Genomic DNA, 27,551 nt, shown 5'->3' with positions numbered 1-27,551 from the left:
CCTTCATCCCTCACCTGCCTTCCTCACCTCTCCCTGTCTCCTCACCCCTCACCTGCCTCCCTCAACTCTCCTCACCACCCAACACACACACACACCCTACAGACTAATAACATCACATAGGCCATCTACACTGACGGCTCTCTTAACACTGTCTGTGGGAGGGCTGTCAGTCTAACGGTAAAGTAACAGAGAAATGAGCTAGAATTAGTAACAGGTCATCCACTCTATAAACTGAACTATTTGTCATACTCACAGCCCTGAAACTTGTTGAAGACTGCCACTGACAGTCTAATCATCACTGACTCCTTATCCTCACTACTTGCTCGTGATACCCTCAGATTGTCACCTGCTTGTACCTGAAGCCAGACACAAACATATGTGTCTTGTTGACGAGGTATCAGGATCAAGCTGCTGTGGATCCCATCTCACATTGGCATTAGTGAACATGATAGAGTTGATGCCTTAGCTAAACTCGCGTCCAACAATAACAATGTCGAATACAACCTGGGACTATCACACAACCTTAATAACTACAGTCAGGAAATAACTTGTTGATGAATTTGAAGCCAGTAGACAAATGTAAACAGGCACTATTCAATCAATTGTTTACCATGATGCGTAAAACATGTATAATGGATCAAGTAACAAGCTGTACCAACCGCTAGACTAAGGTTAGACTGTAGCTGAACATGTGTCAGTGGTGGTCAAGTGTGTACTAAAGGCTCTCTCTTGGTGATACCACAACACTTAGGTTATTCCGATAGCTAAACTCGCGTCCAACAATAACAATGTCGAATACAACCTGGGACTATCACACAACCTTAATAACTACAGTCAGGAAATAACTTGTTGATGAATTTGAAGCCAGTAGACAAATGTAAACAGGCACTATTCAATCAATTGTTTACCATGATGCGTAAAACATGTATAATGGATCAAGTAACAAGCTGTACCAACCGCTAGACTAAGGTTAGACTGTAGCTGAACATGTGTCAGTGGTGGTCAAGTGTGTACTAAAGGCTCTCTCTTGGTGATACCACAACACTTAGGTTATTCCGATAGTTCACAACTCTTACTCCATAGAAGTTATCTCTGATGAGTTCTTTGTATTGATCGTTTCTTTAACTTGAGGCTGTAACTTCTGGGGGCGGGGGGGGGGGAGCGTCTGTTACCTCCAGATATGTGCAGTTGACTGAGTAATTACCTTTTAGATACTCATGATCTTGTCTGGGGGTAAACAAAATAATGTAATGATTGTAATTTTCCTTCGTAAGTGAGGTGTGTGTCAGCACCAGTAGTGAGTGTCAGCTCCAGTAGTGAGTGTCAGTCAGCATCAGTGAGGTGTGTGTCAGCTCCAGTAGTGAGTGTCAGCACCAGTAGTGAGTGTCAGTCAGCATCAGTGAGGTGTGTGTCAGCTCCAGTAGTGAGTGTCAGCACCAGTAGTGAGTGTCAGCATCAGTGAGGTGTGTGTCAGCTCCAGTAGTGAGTGTCAGCACCAGTAGTGAGTGTCAGCATCAGTGAGGTGTGTGTCAGCTCCAGTAGTCAGTGTCAGCATCAGTGAGGTGTGTGTCAGCTCCAGTAGTGAGTGTCAGCACCAGTAGTGAGTGTCAGCATCAGTGAGGTGTGTGTCAGCTCCAGTAGTGAGTGTCAGCACCAGTAGTGAGTATCAGCATCAGTGAGGTGTGTGTCAGCTCCAGTAGTCAGTGTCAGCACTAGTTTTTCCATCACTTGTCAGTTAATAATATTTTACCTAATAATTAAATTACATCTTGTAGTTTCATATAATCAAGTTTTTCTTCAACTTTCCATCAAAAGAATGAATGAAAACCACTTATGATTTATTTAGTTTAATATCAAATCATCATCATCATCATAATAATAATAATAATAATAATCATATTCAATAATAATTTCACATTAATATTATGAAGCTCTGGCCAATCAACTCTCGTCTAATGACTTAATAAGGTAGTTTGTTTGCACGAGTTCTCAAACAAAGCAATCGGGTGAAAAAATCCTATTCCATTCACGAACCCAGAGACATACGAACCTGTGAACTCGAGACATCACGCGACCCCACTCCCCAATACACCATCTATAGACCCAACAATGGAAAATAAAAGCACTAATATTTTTACACCACTATAATAATATTTTCAATTTCACCACCATATATTTCACCAGACTTAATCAATACTGTATATATCATTATTAACGCTAATGTGAAATATCCCAGTCAAGATCAGAAAAACACACTATTATGATTTTTTTAATGATAATAATTAACTAAATGGTAATCATGGTTATTTATCAATTAATTACCTAATTATCCACACTTCCGAATCAACTATATAACCAAACGTAATTAAATGAAAAACTGCAAAAAGGTGAACGTATTTTTCTACCGTACAATTACAGGTAGATTTAACCCTTTGAGAATAAAGGTTTAACCCTTTCAGGACGATGGTTTAATCCTTATGAGTATGATGTTTTATTCCCTTTCGGACAATAGTTCAACCCTTTCAGGACGATGGTTTAATCCTCTGAGGATGGTGTTCAGCCCTTTGAGGTGGATGGTTTAACCCTTTGATGACTAACGTGTATACGAAGGCAGGAGAGTATGACAACAGCAAGGTGTTGGGTTAACAGTAGTAATGGGTTAACAGTAGTAATGGGTTAACAGCAGTAAGGTAATGGGTTAACAGCAGTAAGGTAATGGGTTAACAGTAGTAATGGGTTAACAGCAGTAAGGTAATGGGTTAACAGTAGTAATGGGTTAACAGTAGTAATGGGTTAACAGTAGTAATGGGTTAACAGCAGTAAGATAATGGGTTAACAGTAGTCATGGGTTAACAGCAGTAAGGTAATGGGCTAACAGTAGTCATGGGTTAACAGCAGTAAGGTAATGGGCTAACAGTAGTCATGGGTTAACAGCAGTAAGGTAATGGGCTAACAGTAGTCATGGGTTAACAGCAGTAAGGTAATGGGCTAACAGTAGTCATGGGTTAACAGCAGTAAGGTAATGGGTTAACAGCAGTAAGGTAATGGGTTAACAGTAGTCATGGGTTAACAGCAGTAAGGTAATGGGTTAACAGTAGTCATGGGTTAACAGCAGTAAGGTAATGGGTTAACAGTAGCAGGTTAACAGTAAATAGGTATAGTTCTGTGAGAGTAGTAAGGCCACGTCTGAATCTCTTCATACAACATCTGTCCTGGGCACTCAGTACACACTCCATCCCTGTGGCCAAACACCTCAAAGCCCTGGGTTATTTTCCCCTATAAGAAGGTAAAATAATTAGTATTACAAATTAATAATGGTTAGAAAAAAAGAAACTTAATTGACTATAGATGAATTATGTAAAGGGGAGATTTTATGTTGCATGTATTAGATAGGTGATATGTGAAATAATATGGGAGGTATAATATCATGTGAATAAATGATTTAGTTGGTATCCCCTAGTCTCCACATGACCACACACACTTCTTCAGTCTTTCAGTGTCACATTACACATTTATTTCATTATTTTCATTTCAGTTCAGCCTATGATTCACAGCCATACAACATCTCATTTATGAAACCAGTTGCATACACATTTCCTTTCGTGTGAATGGAAGGTTTTCTTTTGGTTAATAAGCATAGTAACTCCCTAAGCTTCCTCCAACACGTCTGACTAGTAGTTTAGTTAGCTTCAGCACCCCTCCAACACGTCTGACTAGTAGTTTAGTTAGCTTCAGCACCCCTCCAACCACGTCTGACTAGCAGTTGAGTTAGCTTCAGCACCCCTCCAACACGTCTGACTAGTAGTTTAGTTAGCTTCAGCACCCCTCCAACCACGTCTGACTAGTAGTTGAGTTAGCTTCAGCACCCCTCCAACCACGTCTGACTAGTAGTTTAGTTAGCTTCAGCACCCTCCAACCACGTCTGACTAGTAGTTGAGTTAGCTTCAGCACCCTCCAACCACGTCTGACTAGTAGTTTAGTTAGCTTCAGCACCTCCAACCACGTCTGACTAGTAGTTGAGTTAGCTTCAGCACCCTCCAACCACGTCTGACTAGTAGTTGAGTTAGCTTCAGCACCCTCCAACCACGTCTGACTAGTAGTTGAGTTAGCTTCAGCACCCTCCAACCACGTCTGACTAGTAGTTTAGTTAGCTTCAGCACCCCTCCAACACGTCTGACTAGCAGTTGAGTTCGCTTCAGCACCCCGCCAACCACGTCTGACTAGTAGTTGAGTTAGTTTCAGCACCCCTCCAACACCTCTGACTAGTAGTTAAGTTAGCTTCAGCACCCCTCCAACACCTCTGACTAGCAGTTGAGTTCGCTTCAGCACCCCTCCAACCACGTCTGACTAGTAGTTGAGTTAGCTTCAGCACCCCTCCAACACTGGTCATTTCACCCACTTAAACAGAACTCCTTGACACACTCCAAGTACATGTTTCCCAGTGCTAAGTTTCCCCACCGTTGCTTAGGTCACGTGGTTACCTGCACATATAGATCACTTAAAAGTCAACAACATCCCACAGTCTGCCATCTATTCTACTACACCTCACTCGCTGCATATTACTGCCAACACTTGACAACTTTCCACCACCGGTCCCTCACCCACACCACTCACCAACACTTTTGTTTTGTCACACTCTCAGGCCCTTTGACTCTATTCCATCCTTCCATTTCTCCATTGCCCCTCCAATACGATCTGCCAGCATACAACTCTCAAGACAGACCTGTCCTAAAACCCCACGATATTGCCTCCAGCACCACGATACCACGACAGTGAAGGAAAGTCATATGAGAGACACACAGACAGATTGACAGAACATTAGTATGACAGATGGAGAGAAAGTCAGTATGATAGAAGACAGAAGGTCAGTGTAGCAGACAGACAGAAGGTCGGTATAACAGACAGAGAAGAGCAATACGACAGACAGACAGAGAGAGAGAAGTACGGATGACCCAGCCTATAGTGGGACATAGAGAAAAATAAGACTAACCTGTTTTACCCCACAGTCCATTATATCCCTCAAGGCCGTCAGAGCTCGGTCATTGGGTAAAGCCATGACATAGTTGCCCATCACGCATATACCGTAGGTCCATGCGTTGTGCGCCCGTGCGTGTGCCCCGCGAGCGTTCCAGCCACGACCCTCATACACTCTACCATCTTCACCAACCAAAAAGTGGTAGCCAATATCATCCCATCCTAGAATAAAAAAAAAAAAAACTGTAATAATGCTGTAGTGATGATCTAAGGGAATAACTTAGTAATATCGTTTGACCTTGTATGACCTTATATGTTGTAACTTAGTGTTAAGAATCTTTAAGATACACGACTTGGCTGCATTATTCCGTTGGCTACATTACCTTTCTATCAAATGCCACAAGTATTTATTATTGGAAGCTTCTAGCTGTCAAAACACTTTAGTTTAATCATGTGGTAAAAATAGTGTTTAGACTCATCACAAAATGTGTCAATTAAGTAGTGACCACAAAACAGCTTTACTATAACAACTGAAACATGATGAGAGTACAGGGAAGTTACCGTTTTTATCCATATGGAGTTTCTGTATTTCTTGTACTTCGGCGACACACTCCTCACTTGTGTTACACCTGGCCATGGCGGAGTGGTGGACGAACACCCCGCTGAATGGGGGAATTATGGGTTCCCTAGACACTGGGTCACGAGCCCCCCACTCAGCACGGGTCACAAACTGTAGCCTTGAACAGTCGCCGCCTGTTAATAGAAACTCACTTTCAACATTAACAATATAATTCAATAGAACACAATATTTCCCTCTTAGACTTTATATGTAACACCTCCCGTCACCCTCACAAGTAACCTACCAGTGTTGGGGGGTCACAAGTCAGTGGATCAACACCGTTAAATACTTCACTACAAGAAAATACACTCCATTAATACCATAAATACATTATTCCCCAGTACATTAATAACAACATGTTCATCTATTGACTCACAAAACACAATGTACAGTCACCCAAAAAAGTCCTGTCACATCTCATCCTAAACCACGAACCCCGAGATTCAGACTCGTGAACCCGAAGCAGTACACACTGATACATTAGTCTATCCATAAATGCTTCGGATTCAAGAGTCTGAATCTCGGGGTTCATGGTTCAGGATGAGAGGCGACACGACTTTTTTGGGTGACTGTACAAATAGTTTAAATTGCTTAAAGTTTGTAAAGGGAAGAGAATATCTCACCCATCCCAGCACACTTGGATGACGCACTCGCCTGTAGGTGCTCTGACGTGATCCAGGCCTGTGTGAGATAAAAGTTCTTATTTGTGAAAGTTTGATCCTAGGTGACACATCTTTACTATCTGGCTCAGAGTACAGTACCTGGTGAGCCAAACCAACTTTAGTTTTCATAGTATTCTCCTACACCACCGTATTGAAGGGGTTAATCATCAAATATCAATCTCAAAATCTTCGTTATAAACATATTACTTACCATCATATACTCACTAATACGCCTTTTGCAAAATTAAACTATTTCTTAGACACTGATCGGCATTACGAGAATTCCTCACCGTTCGGGGTCCATAGGTGACTTCATAGGTGACTCGTTTAGGTGAGCAAGATTCCTTATAACCTGTTGCCTCAAAGCAAGCGCCAACTGTATGGTCCTTGTGTTCCTCTGTACAAGCTGGAAGTTTATACAACATAGGTGACAATTGCCTTCTGTGTGTGGGGTCACTTTATACTAAAATGGGGTCAGCATCATGGGTTCAGACGACCCTGAGAATAACTATGTATCTGTATGTCCCTGTTAGTCGTTCATCCATGGTACCATCCTTAAGTGTGAGATGTATCATGGTACCATCCTTAAGTGTGAGATGTATCATGGTACCATCCTTAAGTGTGAGATGTATCATGGTACCATCCTTAAGTGTGAGATGTATCATGGTGCCATCCTTAAGTGTGAGATGTATCATGGTGCCATCCTTAAGTGTGAGATGTATCATGGTACCATCCTTAAGTGTGAGATGTATCATGGTGCCATCCTTAAGTGTGAGATGTATCATGGTACCATCCTTAAGTGCGAGATGTATCATGGTGCCATCCTTCATGTGTACCATCCTTAAGTGTGAGATCTAATTTCGTGCAGTAACATTACAAGGAACATTTCGTGCACTAACATTACAAGGAACATTTCGTGCAGTAACATTACAAGGACCATTATTTCGTGCAGTAACATTACAAGGAACATTATTTCATGCAGCAACATCACAAGGAACATTATTTCGTGGATAACAAAGACACACTAACTAGACCAATGTGTTATTTCCTGTTGGTGTCCCTCATAAATTGTGTTCGATAAGTCGCAATACAGTTTTGAACCATTAGTGAGGCAGCTTGTCGGTATTACAGAGATGTTTGGCTTCTTAAACATTCCCTTTATATTAAATAGGTGTAATGTGTTAACCTATTTGGATATAATTACCCTATTCCACCCCTAATGTCCCCCAAATTGGTAGATCAGGTGTACAGGTGGAAAGTCTACAGTTGTGTCTCCCCAAGTCTTCAGTTCACCATCTTTGACTCAAATACAATACCAACTAAGCTAACCACCCAAGGAAGGATGCCCGAGCTCCTTAGGAATGAGTTCTGCCATAAATGTAGGAATCATCTTGATATCCTATTTTATAACCAATCCTAGGCTGAAACTCTTGGATATGTCTGTTGAAAGCTTGTGGTATGGCTGATGAGGCTAATCTCAAGCTCAGCCATTTCTCCTACGACCACCACCGTCCTCAAGTAGAAGTTAACAAGCCAAGGGCAACATCCAGTACACTAGTTCAGTCTTTTACCAAGTACAACACAAAACCAAGTACTCAGGATTCAGATTTCTTTCCAGGACTTCCTATAATATCATACAGTATCTCAGGGTGATTTATGCCTATCTAGAACAAATCACTAATGTAAAAAACCAACTAATCAACCAGGAGGTGGAAATAGCTAGAGGTGGCATATGATGAAACACTTCCTGACACAGAACACCTTCGTCTCTAACACCCCACAATTTACCCTATGCTGTAAGTGATCATCAAACTCCATTATTCTAGGTTGTACCCGGGTGTTGTCTTGGTCAGAGAGAGAGAGGGATACCTTGATGACCCAGAGATTCCGTGGAAGGGTACAAAGACACCCAACAAGAAATCTTCCCTAGGCTCAAAAGATAGTCTAACAATAGTCTAATAATAGTCTAACAATAGTCGACTGGTTTAAACATTACTAATCTTGATAACTGAGACACTACACAGCCACAGTAAGGGAGCCGGAAATACCATGAAGACCCACACTTGAGGCCTCTTTGCTTATCCTCTACTTCACAGGATCACGTAACTGCCTTGGTAGCCATCAACTGAAGGGATCCTAACTAGTGAAAGAATATATAAATCTGATCTCACTTGTTCCAATCCAGAGATGAGGGATCCAACCCCACCTATTATCCCAGTAGACTCGTTGCCACCAAAGGGAAACACGATCTGAAATCAAAAATAAATTTACCTTAGGACAGATTCTCACCACGAGGCCAGAGTGTCATGAGCCAACATGTCTCAGACAGCATTACCTCATTCCTTGGCAGAGTCTCGGTCCTCACTGAGTGTTTATATGGCCGTAGCGGAACACGACAGCTTCAACGATAGAAAATATCCCATAGAGGAAAGACGTGAAGGGAATCTTGCTTCTTGATACAGGCTATTACTCTCCTGTTATAAAGACAACAGGATACTCCACACTGGTGACTGAGGAAGATGAGAGGATTCAAGAACTCCTTTACAGTACACGGAGATAAGTCCAAACCCGATAAGTCACAAGGTGGAGAGTCCAAAGACAGCCAGTTGCTCATGATCCACACATCAACTAAACCACTCAAGGTAAAGGAATCATAATGCCCCTGAAACAAGCGGTGATGCAGTCTACCAACCATCCACAACTAAAGAATACCCGGCGTGGAAGTGAACCAACACTGGAGAATTAAACATAACGAGTCAGTCCATCTGGGGCATTTAACGTGTGGGGGTAATTTTGTATTTGTATATGGAAGTGTAGGGGTAGCGAGGCTGGTGTGGTCAGGGGCTGGGTGGGGAGGAGGTAGGGTAAGGTGAAGTGTGTGTGTAATTAAGAGGCAAGGAAGACGGCGCATGAGAGTCTTACAGGTGTTAAAGAGTGTGATGTCACTGTAGAATTATGATAAGATAAGCGAGAGAGAGAGTGACAACGTGGGAGAGACAGACCAAGAGTAACAGCTGAGGGGGTGTGAGGTAACGAGACTCTCACCAATAAACACTACTTACTTTAATTAAGTTCTGTGTGACTAAACAATCTTCTAAGTTATGACTCAGGCGGTGGGGGCGTCCTGTGGTCCTCCTTGGCTGGGCTTTGTATTGAAATTTAAATCTCATAATTCCTTCACTGCCATAACACTTTTTTTCTTACTGATAACATTCTTATCGGTAATAAAATAATATAACCTTATCAATAATACGGAAATACGTGCGTTAGGACATACTGCATGATGAAATGTATATATATTTATGGTCTATTGAAAAGCGTAGTGTTTTGTGATTATTACTGAATATATATTGATAATGTTCACTACTGTACAGCCAACATGAGAGATCATCGGGGGCATAAAAAGGTGACCAGTGTAAATGAAGGAAGTTTTAAAGAAGAGAACTTAGGAATCATCTCTTGCTGCTGTTTATATATCACTGCTGGCGGTCACACCCTGAGTAAACACAAACAAAACTACAAAGGAGAATAGAAAGAATTGTTCAGTGTGAGTGTTACATTATTTACGTACCTGACCAGAAAGCGGTGACGTTGTTTCCACTGTCATCAACGCAGTAACAACACCCGGGTACTGGCTGACACTGTCCCTGATGAAGGACTACCAGCCCCACCGCTATCACCGCGTACATTTTCAACATCGTAACTGCAATAGTGAACATCATTATTTTGTTATTAACTTGCTATTATCAGATCAATCAGTGTACAAGGTAAATATTAATATAATATCACAACGAGAGGATTGATATTGAAGACCCATGTTATGACTGAGAGACTCACGTATTATGGCGACTAAATCTGTGTTGAAAAACCCAAAAATTCTCAAAATTCACAGAAAATTTATCCTTACAAACTGAAGTTATCACTCAAATCATGACGTCACAACCTGTGGCATTAGCCCACCAGAGCACAGGTCAATGACCCACATCAGGGCCTGGGGGCAAACATATAATAATAAGAATAATAATTAATAAAAAGAATAAAAATTTATAACTTAGTTCTTACAAACTTCACTGCTACTCATTGAATGAAGGAGACCATAATATATGAAAAAAGACCTGGGTGGGTATGTTGACAATGAACTGTAGTTCTCAGACCATTGTTGAAATATGGTGAATCAAGCAACTAAGCTAGTAAGTCTTATAGAAGGTCGTTCACATACCTCGTAACGATCTTCAGGAATGAGGTGCTTCCCCGTCTGGAGTACTGTCACCCCGCCTGGTCCCCGAGATATGCTAGAGACTACTGCCCTACGGCACCTCAATTACCCAGAGATTAGAACACCTGCAGCTGCCTAGCTTATACTACAGGCGGCCAAGGGGTGACTGGGTGACTTAATAAAAGTCTATAAGCACCTCTCACTCAGTCGAGTGTTCATACCTGGAGCTGGCGGACACCCGCCCCACTTAAGGTTGAAGAAGTCACAAGTTCAGAAAATTGTCAAGGCAACTTTTTTAAACAGAATTGTGAACTCTTGAAACAATCTGCCAGAGTGTGTTGTGATGGCACTGAGTGTGAGCTCTTTCAGGGCCAGACTTGACCAACACGAGCAGGTTCAAATACATTCAGGAGCCAGTACATGCCCAGTACTTCATGTGGATAATAAGTTGATAACCGGCTTTCTGGTTGGAAAAGCCAGAACCCAGTTACCGGAAATGTGGTACAATACACCCAGCCTTGTTTTGTATTATAAGAACAGAAGAATGTTCTTCTCCAGACGTGCCAGGACAGCGGCGGTACACAAGAGCTCTCACTGCCTTATCTAATCTGTAGCTGCCACGCGCTAAGTCACGCACACTCAACATTTCCTTCTTCCTAGACTGTATCTTAAACATGAAATACTCAAAGGTGGATTAAACGAACCGTAAAACTTCCATAAATCAAGTGAAAATTGTAAATCCAACCAGAGTGAAACCGTCGGGGGCCTGTAGCAGCAACCATGGCGGGGGGTGGGGAACTATTCTAGACAACAAATATGAAGTGTAAAAAGGGTATATTTTATTAAAAGACATTTGTTAGCCGGTATTTTGATTATATTAACCATAAATTGATAGAGTATTTTTAATTATTACGCAAAAATCACCCCTGAGCCCTTACCTCTACCATAAACAAACTAGACTCATATGGGGATCCCTTATGTAAGTTGCTGTTGTATCCCGCACTACAAAATAACAACGGTATAAGATGAGTCGGTGCAGCGAAGAATGACGAAAATGATTCCGGGACTTAGAAACCTTCCATATCAGGATAGGTTAAAGAAACTAAACTTGCATTCCCTAGAAAGACGAAGAGTGCGGGGAGATATGATTGAAGTATTCAAGTGTGTGAAAGGAATCAATAAAGGGGATATAGATAAAGTTCTTATAATATTCGAGCAGGATAGGACTCGGAACAACGGATTCAAGTTGGATAAGTTTAGGTTTAGGAGGGAGATAGGAAGGAACTGGTTTACAAATAGGGTGGTGGACGAGTGGAACAAGCTTAGCAACCTTGTAGTAAGTGCTGGAACGCTGGAAAGTTTCAAAGGGAGGCTGGATAGATTCATGGATGATAGAGAGTGGTAGTAACTCTCGACAAGAGCTGCCATACACAGGCCAACCGGCCTATTGCAGACTCCTTATTTTCTTATGTTCTTATATCACGGAAACGATAACATGTTTACTTCAACTGTGCCCGATCATAAAACACAAATAATTCTTTAATAACACTAAGATACAACAGGAGTGTGGCCCTGCCGTGCACCACCTACAACACTCACCGTAACACTAAGATACAACAGGAGTGTGGCCCTGTCGTGCACCACCTACAACACTCACCGTAACACTAAGATACAACAGGAGTGTGGCCCTGCCGTGCACCACCTACAACACTCACCGTAACACTAAGATACAACAGGAGTGTGGCCCTGCCGTGCACCACCTACAACACTCACCGTAACACTAAGATACAACAGGAGTGTGGCCCTGTCGTGCACCACCTACAACACTCACCGTAACACTAAGATACAACAGGAGTGTGGCCCTGTCGTGCACCACCTACAACACTCACCGTAACACTAAGATACAACAGGAGTGTGGCCCTGCCGTGCACCACCTACAACACTCACCGTAACACTAAGATACAACAGGAGTGTGGCCCTGCCGTGCACCACCTACAACACTCACCGTAACACTAAGATACAACAGGAGTGTGGCCCTGCCGTGCACCACCTACAACACTCACCGTAACACTAAGATAGGGTGCAACAGGACAGCACAGTACAGTCTTATGGATCCCACGGGTGCTGGTTCTCTAGCTCAGCCACTCAGAATCAACGACACGTGTTGTCACGCCATTAAGGTGCACTTGACGGAGTATATTTGTATTTAATGCTCGTAACTATTGATTATATTACTATTATTTTTGTAATTAAATCATAGATTATTTAAGTGATTATCCAATTCACGTGTTGTATGAACATCAACTCAGAAAATAGCGTAAAAAAAAAAATATATATATTAATTAATAGAACTAGGTGTTTATACTCAAGTATATGTTGCCTCACTACCCTGCGTCCGAATCTTCACAAGGATAATGATAAACTTATGTCCATACTGTTAAGATGAAAACATAGTGGATGATGGCAATGGTCCCTTGTTTACTGCCAGCCCGTAAACCACGCGACTCCTTAAGGCAACAAGTGTAATAAGTCAACAAACAAGACACAGACGAACACCTATTGGGACCACCCACCTGGAGTAGTTGGCCTCACGCACCGTGTCCTAATAACATATTAACACATACCAGAGGTAATCTACCGCCTTACTGCACGTCCACATAAAATAAACTAACTTTTCTGTAAGAGTCCGACAGACATCTTTAGTGTTTTAACGAGACTTCAGGAATCATATCTTAACTAGTTGATTTTAGCAGGAATTGGTATTAAAAGTACAGTATATTACACAATGGCTCCTCTATTAACATTACAGTACATTCTTCAGTTTAATGTGTACTCAATGTAGTCACAGAGTCACCACCCACCTCTTAATATAAAGCGAGTTGAACCATTTTTTGTTCCTACTTCCTCAGAACAGTTGGATGAAACGTTTTAGTTACAACATTAAAGAAATCAATGTGTCACTATGTTCGTCTCATTATTTACCAACACGTCGATCTGTAGTGCTCAGGGCGTCGTATAGTAGAGGCAATGTAGGGCTTACCACAAAAATGAAATAAATGTTTAATCTATCATAGTTAATAATTGTTAATGTAACGGTATAATCACTAACCTTGATACACTCTTCAAGATCTTAGTTATTGACACACAGTAATAACATTATAACGACAACAAAGCGACACTACCGAACATAACACTAATAATTTATTTTATTACTTTACTCGTAATCAGACTGCATTCATCCCCGCTTCCTACGTGTGTTTAAACAGTCCCCGTGTACCGTATTATTGCCCGCATCCGAATACATGTACAGTTGTCAGTTTAGGCAAAAATTCGCCAAATAAAAAGAATCAAGGATGTTTCTAATTATAATACTGATTGGAATAATATATTCATTTAATTCGAATTAGTTTGTGTGAATTATCGGTACGTGGTAGATATCTAATGGTGATACACGAATAGTGGAATCTGGTAACTGTGAGCCAAGGCCATATGTTGAAGTTTACACTGAATATAATTAGGGGCTGCAGGTGTGACGAGGCCCAGCTGTTGATGTGACTACGTAAATACTTTCCTCTTCTTGCAGGAGTGTAAATTGGCGTCAACAAAACAGCCTGTGTTTACATATTGAGTTTGAAATTTATGATAATTTAGATAAAGTTCTCAATAAATCACGTACTGTATGTATAAAATCACAGCACCAAATATATGGTATCATGAGGACTTTTTTTCCATCGAGCGTCAGATCATTATTGTGAAGCGTGTTTGTTTCATCAGCAATAAAAAATATGAGATTAATTAAAAATAAAACCAAACAGTAGGAAGATGCAGCTACCAAACAGGGAGGTACTACCGCCTGGGAAGATACTGGAAGTATAATGTGTTGTCTAATGGTAGACCCTGCTGCCGTATGACACCACAAAATTGTGACCAAGTCCCAGGTTGATGAGCTGACTTCCTGCATCATTTACACACAATTGCAGGGTTTCAATTGTATCTCTTACTTTGACAACACAACATACATAATGTATGTCGTTTCTCACTCTTGAATTTTTTTATTATTATTTATGGTTACTATTATTATTATTATTATTATTATTATTATTTTATTCATTATAATTTTAATTAGTTATTATTATTATTATTTATGGTTACTATTATTATTATTATTATTATTATTATATTTTCGTCCCCCAGGCCCTGATGTGGGTCAGTGACCTGTACCCGGGTGGGCTAATCCCTGTAAAAAAACATAAAATTAAATTAAATTCTTATTGTTATGTAGTGGTAGTGTTGTGTTGTGTTGTGTTGTAATGGTAGTGTTGTGTTGTAGTGATAGTGTTGTGTTGTAGTGGTTAGGCAGTGTCAGTATATCAACACCAGATAGTGTTATCATCAAGATTGAAAGATATCTCATTTTTTTTTACTGAGATAAAGAGTTGAGAGGTGGGTGAGTGGGTGTTTTGGGCGAGTGGGTGTTTTGGGCGAGTGGGTGTTTTGGGTGAGTGGGTGTTTTGGGCGAGTGGGTGTTTTGGGCGAGTGGGTGTTTTGGGTGAGTGGGTGTTTTGGGCGAGTGGGTGTTTTGGGCGAGTTTTGGGCGAGTGGGTGTTTTGGGCGAGTGGTGTTTTGGGCGAGTGGGTGTTTTGGGCGAGTGGGTGTTTTGGGTGTTTTGGCGAGTGGATGTTTTGGGTGAGTGGATGTTTTGGGTGAGTGGATGTTTTGGGTGAGTGGATGTTTTGGGTGAGTGGATGTTTTGGGTGAGTGGATGTTTTGGGCGAGTGGATGTTTTGGGTGAGTGGATGTTTTGGGTGAGTGGATGTTTTGGGTGAGTGGATGTTTTGGGTGAGTGGATGTTAGGGTGAGTGGATGTTAGGGTGAGTGGATGTTAGGGTGAGTGGGTGAGGGATTGTCATTGAAGGGACTAGATAAGATAACATATCGGCAACTGCACCATGAAACCTGTGGCGACCCACAGCATATCGACCCCTGAGAGAAAAGCTAACGGTTGTGGGTTTAAGAGAAGCTAACGGTTGTGGGTTTAATGGACACTAAGAGGAACACATCAGCCCACTGACAGTACTCGTGTATTTGCTAAGTATTCCCTTCAACACTACCCCATGTTTTGCTGCAAGAGTCAATATTAGTTTACTGACAGCAGACGTAAGGGAAATCCGTGTATGAAAATGGCGGGAATGACAAGCACGAGTGTACTGTGGGCTGTTGTGTACCTCTTACTGAACTATCAGAGTTGTGAGGCTGTTACTGGTGTAGCTTCCCCTCTCACTGCACCGTCACCTGGTGTAGTTTCCCCTCTCACTACACCGTCACCGTCACCTGGCGTAGCTTCCCCTCTCACTGCACCGTCACCTGGTGTAGCTTCCCCTCTCACTGCACCGTCACCTGGTGTAGCTTCCCCTCTCACTGCACCGTCACCTGGTGTAGCTTCCCCTCTCACTGCACCGTCACCGTACCATAAACGACCAACCTCACGACCCCATGGAGCACGAATGACTTCTGTCTTCAAATGTATACAAGGCTCCAGTTTGAAGGGTGAGGTCTTGGAAACACCCCACGAACACAACCAGTACTTGGTAAACGTGAGTATTAACTTCAAGTACGTACAAGTATCGATGAAGATTGGTTCGTGTTCTGACGACTATGTGTTATACAGAGGCAACCATTACCTCACCAGCGACCTCCTCCACCTCGACACCTCCAACACACAGGTGGTGATGAAGGTAACCTACACCAAACTAACAGAAGGCGTCCATGCATATCGCCTCTCCTTAGAAGGTATAAATTATTACAACCTCATCAACACCTCAGTCAATTGTGGACAGTTTCTTGGATTTCGCTTGAGGGCTAAAGGCGCCTCTGTCTGTGACTTGCGATGGGAGTCAAACAACCTGGGTGTGCGGGTGAGCCAATTCAGACCCGCAGCCCCAGCCGAAGACCCCTTCAAGATGCTCCATGACCTACGCCGCTGGGCAAGAGGGGCCTATATCCTGGCCATCTGCTTCACCATCATCATATACGTAGTGTTCCTGGTAGCCGAGAAACTCTTACACATACAAGCACGTTACCAGGACATCATCAGTGAGAGGCAAGTGAACTTCCATCATGGGTACACTGTTATCTGTTTATTTCACCTCCTACTGTCTATCATGGCCCTCCTACTGTCTATCACGGCCCTCACACTGTCTACCACGGCCCTCACACTGTCTATCACGGCCCTCACACTGTCTATCACGGCCCTCACACTGTCTATCACGGCCCTCACACTGCTCATCACGGCCTCACACTGTCTATCACGGCCCCCACACTGTCTATCACGGCCCCACACTGTCTATCACGGCCCCCACACTGTCACGGCCCCCACACTGTTATCACGGCCCCCACACTGTCCATCACGGCCTCCACATCACTGGCCCCACACTGTCTATCACGGCCCCCACACTGTCTATCACGGCCCCCACACTGTCTATCACGGCCCTCACACTGTCTATCACGGCCCTCATACTCTCCATCACGGCCCTCATACTCTCCATCACGGCCCTCATACTGTCTATCACGGCCCTCATACTGTCTATCTCCTAACCTGTAATTTAACCTAATTTAACCCTCATGCACCCCAGCGGTTCCTAAATACGGGGTCGCTGCTGCACCATAAGGGGGTCACATACAGGTCATGGGGTCGCTGGAGTCACCTGGGTTGTACAGGTATTTTATTATTTGTTATTTTTAGTCCAGGTGTCAAGGACTAATTAACGTGGTCGACAGGTGTAGTCTCGTTAAGTCGGGACCACATAGTTACTCTCCTTGTGTCAGGTCATGTCAGTCCAGGTCAGGTCAGATCAGGTCAGTCTACCTTTGAACTGTTCTCATCTCAGTTCACCCTCTACTTCTCACAGATGCGGACAGAAAATGGCAGCAAATTTCAATGATAAATTCCCCGAGTTGCTTACGGAGTCTTTTCATTTCGTTCAGATTCCGTCCAAGAGAGTGTGGCTCTTTTGGTCCAAGAGTGTGACTCTTTTTTGCTCTAATTATCAGAATTACGGGTTGACAACGACGCAAGGGTGAACTGACGTTATCAGACTATAGCAACTGATTGGCGGACTTTTATCATTGAGGGATAAACGTTTAAAAATAGAGTTATCTAGGTTCAAGTGAAACGCCTACTACGACTGAAACAACTAACGGTAATGGTGCTTATAAATATCTAATTCCTTAACCGTATGTCAAACTTCAACTTAAAGAATTTATATACTATGAGAAATTAGTTAAATGATGACGGACACATAGATATGAGATATGACACCCTTGTAAATAAGAAAATTATGTTACTTAACCACGCAATAATAACCCCTGTTATAGAACATTTAATGGTGATATAAACATCGATTTGTAACCTGTTTCAGCATGTGTTTATTTTTACACAATTATGTAATAAGTTTTCCTAATTTGTCACAGATAAAAACATTAGGTGATTCAATGTTTACATCACACACACAGAGCTTATATTTATCAGTGTGGTTTTGTGTCATGGTGATGAAATATCCGTGTGTGTGTGTGTGTGTGTGTGTGTGTGTGTTACTTGGAGTCGCATTAAACAGACGATAACATTAGATTAGGGTCGGGCTGGGAAATGCTTGGGAACCACCTCACCTCACTTAATCATCATCTAACCAAACTTAACCAGCCTGGTCCTGACAACAGTTCAACAGTTTATCCCGTAAAGAGGTGATTAGTAAGATGTTATTGGGTCTGTGTTGGTCATTGGGTGATTTGGGGGAAGTGAAAATTGGGGATGGTTCTCTTAACGTAAACACACTTCACTTAACCTAACTGTAACAAACTGATTTAGGTAACCTATAGTTTGGTTATATTGTAATAGTAAACGCCTTAAATGAAACAAGACATAATTGACCATATATGAACTAACTGTCATGATAAAACAATAATAAATGATTATTCTCATTTGACCAAAACAAGTTCCATTTTAAGGTTCAATTGAATATAATGTGTGCAGGTATGAGTGCTGGGGCCTTCCTACTGGCCGCTGCAAACCTCCCCTCCTAAGACACACACCCAAGTCCCCGGGCCCTCTGTGATGGAGAAGCCTTTGTGGTGTGTATCCGATTTATTACAAGAGTAACTGCGGCAAAACTTATAGCAGATCAACACGGCCGTCACCTCCTACATCCCTGAGAACAAGCTACCAGACTGAACAACACTATACCCAGAGAAGGATGGTAAACAGCTTCTACTTGGCTCCTCCCAGAATGCACCTGAGGTAGAGAAATAAGGATAACAGTAAGTGTGGAAACTAACCTGTGGTACTGATGTCGAATTTGCTGTATGGGGTACATGGATGCTATTGATCACAACATAATTTGAGACGAATTTGTAAAAAAAAATAAAAAAAATGAATTCATATAGACACCACAGAAACTGAAAACAAAATCCACATAAAGACCACATTCGGATGCCACCAGTCGGTCTGTGGTTATAAAAAAGCAACGTTGATTTGGTTTTGCCACATAAGAACATAAGGAGTCTGCACTAGGCCGGTTGGCCTGTGCATGGCAGCTCCTGTCGAGTTACTACCACTCTATCATCCATGAATCTATCCAGCCTCCTTTTGAAACTTTCCAGCATTTACTACAAAGTTGCTAAGCTTGTTCCACATGATGAGGATGGGAGACAGGAGAGTACCCAGGAGGACGCTCAGGCGGAGATAGCATGCGAGGAGACCCAGAAGACCAGAGGAAGACCAAGTTAAAGATGGGAAGAGCCTTAAGATGACCTCGACGAGAAAGAAACGACAGAGCTGGTCACAGTGAGTTGAAGACTGTTGACCTGACGTGTTGACCTTCAATTACTGTGGAGTACTGAGGTGTTAAGTAAGTCATGTCTATACAATACCACGAGACAACGCGTCCTTATACAGGTAGAAACAATAGACAGGATGAATTATAAGTGAAGGTTGAATAATGCGAAATTGTCTGAAGTTCACCAGGCGTCTCGTAACATAAGTGGGAGGTGATACGGGTGTCTTATATTAAATCCGAGAAGAATATTATCACTTTTTAAAGGTTTTTATTCTCTTCAAGTTAATAAGGACTTTCTTAGATTGATGTTCCAAAATGTTTAAGCAGTATTTATTTTATTACAGGAAACATCAGGTTATTGAGGAGCCTTAGTCTGCGTAGCTCCTTCTGCGAGTCTCACCCGTGTACCGGACTCCTGTGTCTGATACCCAAGGAGAAGTCTAGTCTGACCACACTAACAACACTAGCAGCTGAAGGTCCGTGTGGCACCCAGTCTAGTCTGACCACACTGACAACACCAGCAGCTGAAGGTCCGTGTGGCACCCAGTCTAGTCTGACCACACTGACAACACCAGCAGCTGAAGGTCCGTGTGGCACCCAGTCTAGTCTGACCACACTGACACCAGCAGCTGAAGGTCCGTGTGGCACCCAGTCTAGTCTGACCACACTGACAACACCAGCAGCTGAAGGTCCGTGTGGCACCCAGTCTAGTCTGACCACACTGACAACACCAGCAGCTGAAGGTCCGTGTGGCACCCAGTCTAGTCTGACCACACTGACAACACCAGCAGCTGAAGGACCGTGTGGCACCCCAGGAGGAGTCTAGTCTGACCACACTGACAACACCAGCAAGAGTCTTGGGTTAAAGGGGCATTGATTCAACGTAGCTTTGGCCCAAAATAATCTTGTTCTAACAGTCATAGATCAATGCAGCCTTGATCTAACGGATAAAGCTGCCTGGAATCAACTCTCCTTAACCCAGCTGTTGTCTCGAGATATACAGGGAGGCTTGACAAGTGACTACGATCGATATCCTTAATCAGTCTGATGGGGACGATCCTTATTCACAAAGGTTCCGAACAATGGATATCCTTCGTAAGGATAGCTTCAAATATAGGTTGGATGTTTATATGAGCAATAGGGGTTGGGTGTAAATAGGACTGCCCAGTATGGACCAATAGGCCCGCTGCGGTTTCCTCCATTCTTATATGATAGTGTCCAGTGTAAACCCCAGGATCCTTAAAAATAGACACTCTTAATCCCCATATTAGATTAGTGCTCTAGGTTAATTAATTATATAAGGCGAGGTGTATAACAGTGTCAGTTTCAGCTGATTTTGGTCATAAGGTAAATTAATCACATATTTGTCTCTAGTGCTTATTTAATAGCAATAGATATCAAAGTGCTGTGTTCACATGCTGTACTGAACGGTTATCACTCCACGACAACAGGGATGATAAACCACTGCGTAAAAACGTCTCTAGGAATGGTGATATTAATGCATTTTTTATTGTTAGTGTTGACTCTAGCTAGTCCACCTGAGGATAACCTAATCACGTTCTGTTTACATGTCACCAGCCAGAAGTGTAGTTTATCGTTGGGTGTGTGTGACTGAGCATAACACTCGCATGGGTGTACAGTATAAGGGGTGTATGTAAGGGATCACGCAGTTCAGTTCTGGTCACCGTATTACAGAATGGATATAGAATCCTTGGAAAGAATTCAGAGGAGAATGGCAAGACTAATCCCGGGCATCTGGAACCTTGAGTACAGAGACAGGTTAAAGCATCTTATTTTGCACTCCCTCGAGAGACGTAGAGTGAGGGGTGATATGATAGGTGTATAAATGGAAGTCAGGGCTAAACAAAGGGGACATTACCAAGGTACTCAAACTATCCAACCAGAAGCGAACTCGTAACAATGGTTTTAAATTAGACAAATTTAGATTAAAGCGCGAAATAGGTAAACATTGGTTTGGCAATAGAGTAGTGGATGAGTGGAACAAGTTACCAAATATCATCACTAACACTAACACGCTGGGTAGCTTCAAACATAGGTTGGATGGATATACGAGCGATAGGGGTTGGGTGTAAATAGGACTGCCCAGTATAGGCCAATAGGCCCGCTGCAGTTTCCCCCATTCTTAGGTTCTTATGTACACCCCTTATATACTCCCCTTATAAGAACCTGAGAATGGGGGAAACTGCAGCGGGCCTATTGGCCTATACTGGGCACTGAAGCCACTGAATGCCAGCTTGTGTATTATAAGGGTATCTGTGTCGTAAGTGTTGTGGGAGGAGCTTAGCCTCTTGAGTACAAATTTAATCAATATTACTGTTTATTGCCAAGTGTGGTGGAGGTAATATTTTTGTAAGACATCTCTAACAAATAATAAATATAATTGATGATAAAGTTTTTGTGTACGCTCTCCTTGTTATAGTACACACACTCTTACGCCGTCTCTTAATTTACTTAAATATCCAGGATCTAGGCGTAACCAAACAAAAAAAGTGAAGTAAATTAAAAGGGAATAAAATAAACCTTAAAGAAAATAATTACTTAAATATTAACACAATAAAGAGCCTCGTAGGCTGTCACAACAAATTGATTCACCATCGAAACTTAAGACAAGTGATACTAAACATCGAAACACCAAAAGAATGAAAATAAAGCATTGGATTACGTCAACACTGCATAAACATAAAAACTAACACTGAAATTGACTAACGTGAAACATTAAATTACTTAAATGTAACTAAACAAATACTGATGGACATAAATAGAGACATAAATAGGTACTCACATAGATATACCACATTGGTGGCGACAGGAACAACAAATAAATTAAGTACAAGTAGCAAGTGACGAATGTCACTCAAAGGATGTGAACTGTATGACAAGAGGACTAAACTAAACACTGGGTTGGTTGGTTGGTTGGTTATACGGAGAAAAGAGCACTAGCTCTGAGGGTGCAAGAAGGGTACAGTACAAGGTAAAGTTAAGAAGTAGGAAATATAGGAGGAGGTTAACAGCAGGTGGGTTATCCACCTTGCGGAGACGGATCTAAACACAGTCAGTTGGTGGACCACTATATATAGGGCCAAATTCCCGCCCAAAACCCGCCGGTGGGTCGTTTAACGATGCAGATGGTCGTTATAGGAAAAGAATGCTTGTTACAATACTAAATGAAGAAATAAGATGGGCTTGAACAAATAATAACAGTTAAAACCTTAACAGCACAGGGTAAGGTGACTAGATTATATAATAGTAAATATAACACATCATTACAGGAATAATATGGAACAACATGGAAGCATGTTATAAAAAAAAATAGAAAAATTCGACACGGTCGTAACAACACACACACAAGAGGGCAGTATTGATAAGGTGTAACTAGGGTGACCTGATGTAACCTGCCTTACTGCGCTATATATCAACACGTTAAAAGATAACACATTTGATCACTGACTACGATAGATAACACAGTCACCAGGTGGGGTATAACACAGTCACCAGGTGGGGTATAACACAGTCACCAGGTGGGGTATAACACAGTCACCAGGTGGGGGTATAACACAGTCACCAGGTGGGGTATAACACAGTCACCAGGTGGGGGTATAACACAGTCACCAGGTGGGGGTATAACACAGTCACCAGGTGGGGTATAACACAGTCACCAGGTGGGGGTATAACACAGTCACCAGGTGGGGTATAACACAGTCACCAGGTGGGGTATAACACAGTCACCAGGTGGGGTATAACACAGTCACCAGGTGGGGGTATGTGTGGTTGTGGTGTGGTCTCTCTCTCTCTCTCTCTCTCCAAATTTATTTGTTTCCAACTACACGAATATTACAAGGACAACATGCTAAAAAAAAAGCAATGAAATATGTTGCATGTGACGTCAGCAGTGTGTTTTGCATCCTGCCTGATCCTGCGTACCTCAACCTCCTCAGGGCCTCAGTCTTTCCCTGGCCTTCTGCAAGAGTGGACACACACCTCTCCATTGCTGAGGTGAGCAAGTACAGAGTGCGGAGGTTACAATATGTGGCTCTAAACACTATAATATGTGCAGCTTATGTTCATCTCACTAAGTACAGTGTGTGAGTGTGTCGTTAAATTCTATACTATGTGGAGTTTGTGTCACCCTTAGATAAATAGATAGATATTTAATGAAAGCGTCACGTAGATTGACATAAATATACTATGTATATTAACAAAGCAAGTATACAGTTTGGCATGTATTTAGACAGTGCAGGTATACACTGTACCTAGACAATTCAGGTATACAATGTACCCAGACAGTGCATGTAAACAAACAGTGTACCTAGACAGTGCAGGTATACACTGTACCTAGACAATTCAAGTATACAATGTACCCAGACAGTGCATGTAAACAGTGTACCTAGACAGTGCGGGTATACAATGTACCTAGACAATTCAGGTATACATTGTACTTAGACAGTGCATGTAAACAAACAGTGTACCTTGATCGTGTGCTTATAAGTGTGTGTGTGTGTGTGTGTGTGTGTAAAGCAAGGTCAGGTTTTGTGTGATACAGCATAGGGATACTGTGTAGCATACTAATGCCCCCTGTACTACCTTCCTTCCTATCCCTTACCTTCACTCTCTCACGTTCACTAACCTACCTGTACCTAACCTAACCTAACCTATATACATATATATGGTAAATACAACACCTCCTACAGCGCCACCATGAAGGTAGGAGTGTATCTGCTGGCGTTCGTGGTGGCGACGATGGTGTGTTCAGGAGCGGCACAACGTCATACGGGGCGGACAAATTGTAGACCTGGATGGCGTCTACGTGGAGGTGTATGTCGGCAGTCTGGTGCGTTCCCTACCTATTGTACCTCCTTACCTATCTTTCTACCAATTGTGTACCTCTCTACCTATCTACCTTATTATGTATCTACCTTACTGCCTACCTCCGTATGTCCAGGTACTTACAATCTGGTAGGAATGCTCTAAAAAAACATGACATTGTTACAACCACACACACACATATACACAGTCTCTCTCTCTCCCTCTCTCTCTCCTTTCTAGTTTATGTATACTTTGTAATATTGGCGCTGTTTATATCTATATACAGTACTCTCATTTCACTTACACTTTTATTTATGAGTTCCAATAATCACTCTCTAGGCGACGCAACACGTGGGGGAGACATCATAAGTAACAGTAACCCGACAGATAATTCAGGGAGAGGACAGAGGAGACCCAAAATCACTGGTCCAAGGCTTCAAAACATGAGACCTGATCCCTGTCCCCGCGTGTGTCCCCTTCTGCTGGGTCCTGTCTGTGGTAGTGACGGCAGGACTTACAATAATGAGTGCCTGCTGAGGATGGCCAAATGTCGTAATCCTACCTTAAACCAGAAGAGTCGGGGAAGGTGTGGTGAGTAACCTAACCTAACTTAGGTAACTTAAAATTTAACTTGACCTAACTTAACGTATCATGACCTTCTCTGACCATTCATGACCTCCCCTGGCCACTCATGATTTCTCCTGGCCATTGATGACCTCCCCTGGCCACTCATGACCTTCCCTAGTCACTCATGACCTTCCCTAGCCACTCATGACCTTCCCTAGCCACTCATGACCTTCCCTAGCCACTCATGACCTTCCCTAGCCACTCATGATTTCTACTGGCCACTTATGACCTTCCCTAGCCACTCATGACCTCCCTTGGCCACTCATGAAATAGAGAAGAAGCTCAGAATATTTTGTGAAAAGTTGATTAATATTTAAGACTCTTTTAGGTTAGGTTAGAGTGTTGGCGAAGGTAAACTCACTACCTGGTTTCTCATATTGCAGGCTAAGATGTGACCTTAAGCGGTGGGTGTATCAGAGAGCCACCACTTGAGTACAGTACTAGTGTGATGTCAAGGACGGGACCATTCAGTGTGGCGGGGACGTGTGTGTGTGTGTGTTGGACTATACCTATTCATCATGATAATCTGCCAAGCTGCACAATGTTCAAAACAAGATTGCCAACACTGAACATGGTACGTGTGGCTGGCAGGCAGAGACTAAATCATTATCTAAAGGTTTTCAGTGACGTGTTCTTATTATTCTTATCAAAACACTACCTTCTTTCAGATATACTTATACCACAATGTATTATGTATGTACACTTACACTGTCTATGTTTATTGTTAGTATACCTGCATTGTTTGTGTACCTACAATGTCTATATACACAGGGCCAAAAATTACCTTTCCACATTTTACGTGAAATAATATAACATCCAGATGATACTAAATATTATATAATAATTCCTTAAGATAAATGTACAGTATATATCAGGTGCCTACAAGAATGCTCACTTGATTCTGCCACCTCAATGTTGTTCGTATTGTCCACTCTTGTTTGTATTTTTCTGGCCCAATAAACTGTTTCAATATCAATCCCACGAACGAATGATTTTGACAACTCTCCTGAGACACCACGAGTCGTATTGATCATTGTGAAAATCATCGGACCCAAGGAAGACACTTTTTGGTCGTGTGTGTGTGTGTGTACAGTGAGGCATTATTCTGATAACAGTTCCCTTGTTGTTTATGGCTAGATCCTGGCTGTTGCTTAGGCCACGGCTCTCGCTATCTTATCTTTAAACGTTAGTACAGGAGAGACTTGGGTTCTTGGAGCCACCTGCCACGTTACATTACATCAGACCCAAGTGGGAATCAAATCCTGAGAGCAGTAGTGAGAGGCAAGACCTTAACAATCATATTGACGATTCGGTAATTACCATCCACCTTGGAGTAGTTCAGGTAGACCAAGAAATGTTGTAGTTTTTAGTTTAATAAGTAACCTTTTTGTAACAACTTGGCTTGCTCAGCCTTAATTAATTCAAGTTAAAGCACCAGGGTTAATGATAATGATAATAACTGGAAGGATCACCGTAGTTAAATCTCATTAGTAACTTTTTCTTCCGGAAGATGTCGCCACCAGCGTCGTGCAGTGTTGACAGCTGAGTTCGGAAGCGTCAATATGGCTTCGTGACGCTGTATTCGTCTCTTAATGTATCATAAGACAATGTAATATTATATTTTCCTGAGTCTTATGCATTATAGGTTGATACTCCACATTAAACATCATACCAATGCTAATTTCACAACAAAATGTGTGTATGTTTCAAGGGTTTTGCCTCCATTATCAACATTTCGGAGACGTCCAAAACTCGTGATCATTTTGTTTGAAAACTTATTCATAACTTTGCCTTGTTGTTGTTGTTATTGGGCGGCATAACAAGTATACCCACTGTCTTTCACGTAAATATTAACACAGAAGGCCTATGAAAAAGAGCCTGGCGCCTCCTAACACACTCCTTTGGGTTCGTTGGTTCAAACATTGTGGTTCGGTTGGTTAGAGGCTGTTTCACTCTGGATCGAATTGAGTGTAATTAGAAGCAGAGAATACGGTAAGGGTATATGGCGGGCAGTTTACGGGTTTTGTTAGCGAGAAATACGGACTACGGATAAAATTATAGGTAAAAGGGAACAGAGAGAAGGAGAAAGAGATTATTAGCGCACAAAACACACTGAGAAGGATATTATCAAGATAAATAGGTGTATAGGTGGAGGTAGTGGCGTCTGGCCTCTTACAAGTAGAGCGAGGAATTAAAAAAGAAAGAAAAATGTTAGGTTAAGTTACGCAAAAAAAGGGTGAAAATGATGGTTTTAGTGTGTGTGTGTGTGTGTGTGTGAAAATTTAGAGTCGTAAACAATGGGAAATTTCAATTAAGGGAGGGTATTGTTGGTGTTGGAAGGGAGGGTATTGTTGGTGTTGGAAGGGAGGGTATTGTTGGTGTAGGAAGGGAGGGTATTGTTGGTGTAGGAAGGGAGGGTATTGTTGGTGTTGGAAGGGAGGGTATTGTTGGTGTAGGAAGGGAGGGTATTGTTGGTGTAGGAAGGGAGGGTATTGTTGGTCTAGGAAGAGTGGGTTTTGTCGGTGTTGGAAGGGAGGGTATTGTTGACCGAGGAAGGGAGGCTGGGAGAGAGTGAGGGTGTATGGTGTGGAGCTAGGGAGGGAGGGAGGGAGATGTTGAGCGGTAGTGTGTGTGAGAGAGATAAATAGTAAAAACAATCAAGGGATGAAATCACTCTATACAACAGGAAGAAACACGTGGTGACCAACTGGTTAACTTGTGTCCTGATGCAGCTGCGGTGTTGTACAGCTGGACGATCACAGTGTGTTGTGGGCCTCCCTGATGCAGCTGTGGTGTTG

The 27,551-nt window shown here is 42.3% G+C and overlaps 2 protein-coding genes across 13 annotated transcripts; one reads left to right on the top strand and one right to left on the bottom strand.

Annotated features, from left to right (window-relative positions):
- Positions 1-1,834: 1,834 nt before the first annotated feature.
- On the bottom strand, positions 1,835-12,652 carry LOC121856338 (peptidoglycan-recognition protein SC2-like). Of its 5 annotated transcripts, none has more exons than XM_042351823.1 (8): positions 12,535-12,652; positions 9,827-9,958; positions 8,427-8,504; positions 6,546-6,661; positions 6,217-6,274; positions 5,536-5,727; positions 4,991-5,196; positions 1,835-3,276 (listed from the first exon to the last, which is right to left on the bottom strand). In XM_042351823.1, exons 2-8 carry the CDS (start codon positions 9,951-9,953, stop codon positions 3,142-3,144), a joined length of 912 nt encoding a protein of 303 aa, XP_042207757.1. In that variant the 5' UTR covers positions 9,954-9,958; positions 12,535-12,652; the 3' UTR covers positions 1,835-3,141. The 5 variants fall into 5 exon arrangements, with proteins under 5 accessions (XP_042207757.1, XP_042207756.1, XP_042207758.1 ...); XM_042351822.1 differs by lacking the exon at positions 12,535-12,652 and adding an exon at positions 12,129-12,206; XM_042351824.1 differs by lacking the exon at positions 12,535-12,652 and adding an exon at positions 12,071-12,152.
- A 2,782-nt stretch (positions 12,653-15,434) lies between these two features.
- Positions 15,435-25,729, top strand: LOC121856334. Of its 8 annotated transcripts, none has more exons than XR_006086951.1 (5): positions 15,435-16,571; positions 18,501-18,784; positions 19,127-19,374; positions 19,647-19,832; positions 19,938-20,019. XR_006086951.1 is itself a non-coding variant. In XM_042351818.1 (5 exons), exons 1-5 carry the CDS (start codon positions 15,646-15,648, stop codon positions 25,139-25,141), a joined length of 1,224 nt encoding a protein of 407 aa, XP_042207752.1. In that variant the 5' UTR covers positions 15,435-15,645; the 3' UTR covers positions 25,142-25,729. The 8 variants fall into 8 exon arrangements, 4 of the variants coding, with proteins under 4 accessions (XP_042207752.1, XP_042207753.1, XP_042207751.1 ...); XM_042351818.1 differs by lacking the exons at positions 18,501-18,784; positions 19,127-19,374; positions 19,647-19,832; positions 19,938-20,019 and adding exons at positions 24,012-24,151; positions 24,466-24,717; positions 25,137-25,729 and having other exon boundaries at positions 15,435-15,807; positions 15,907-16,571; XM_042351819.1 differs by lacking the exons at positions 18,501-18,784; positions 19,127-19,374; positions 19,647-19,832; positions 19,938-20,019 and adding exons at positions 24,012-24,151; positions 24,466-24,717; positions 25,137-25,729 and having other exon boundaries at positions 15,435-15,821; positions 15,921-16,571.
- The last annotated feature ends 1,822 nt before the right edge of the window (positions 25,730-27,551 follow it).

Source organism: Homarus americanus, unplaced genomic scaffold (assembly GCF_018991925.1).
Source record: "Homarus americanus isolate GMGI-L3 unplaced genomic scaffold, GMGI_Hamer_2.0 scaffold48220, whole genome shotgun sequence".
NCBI classification, from domain to species: domain Eukaryota; kingdom Metazoa; phylum Arthropoda; class Malacostraca; order Decapoda; family Nephropidae; genus Homarus; species Homarus americanus.
Note: the sequence above shows the minus strand (reverse complement) of the source record. Positions and strands in the feature narration are given on the sequence as shown.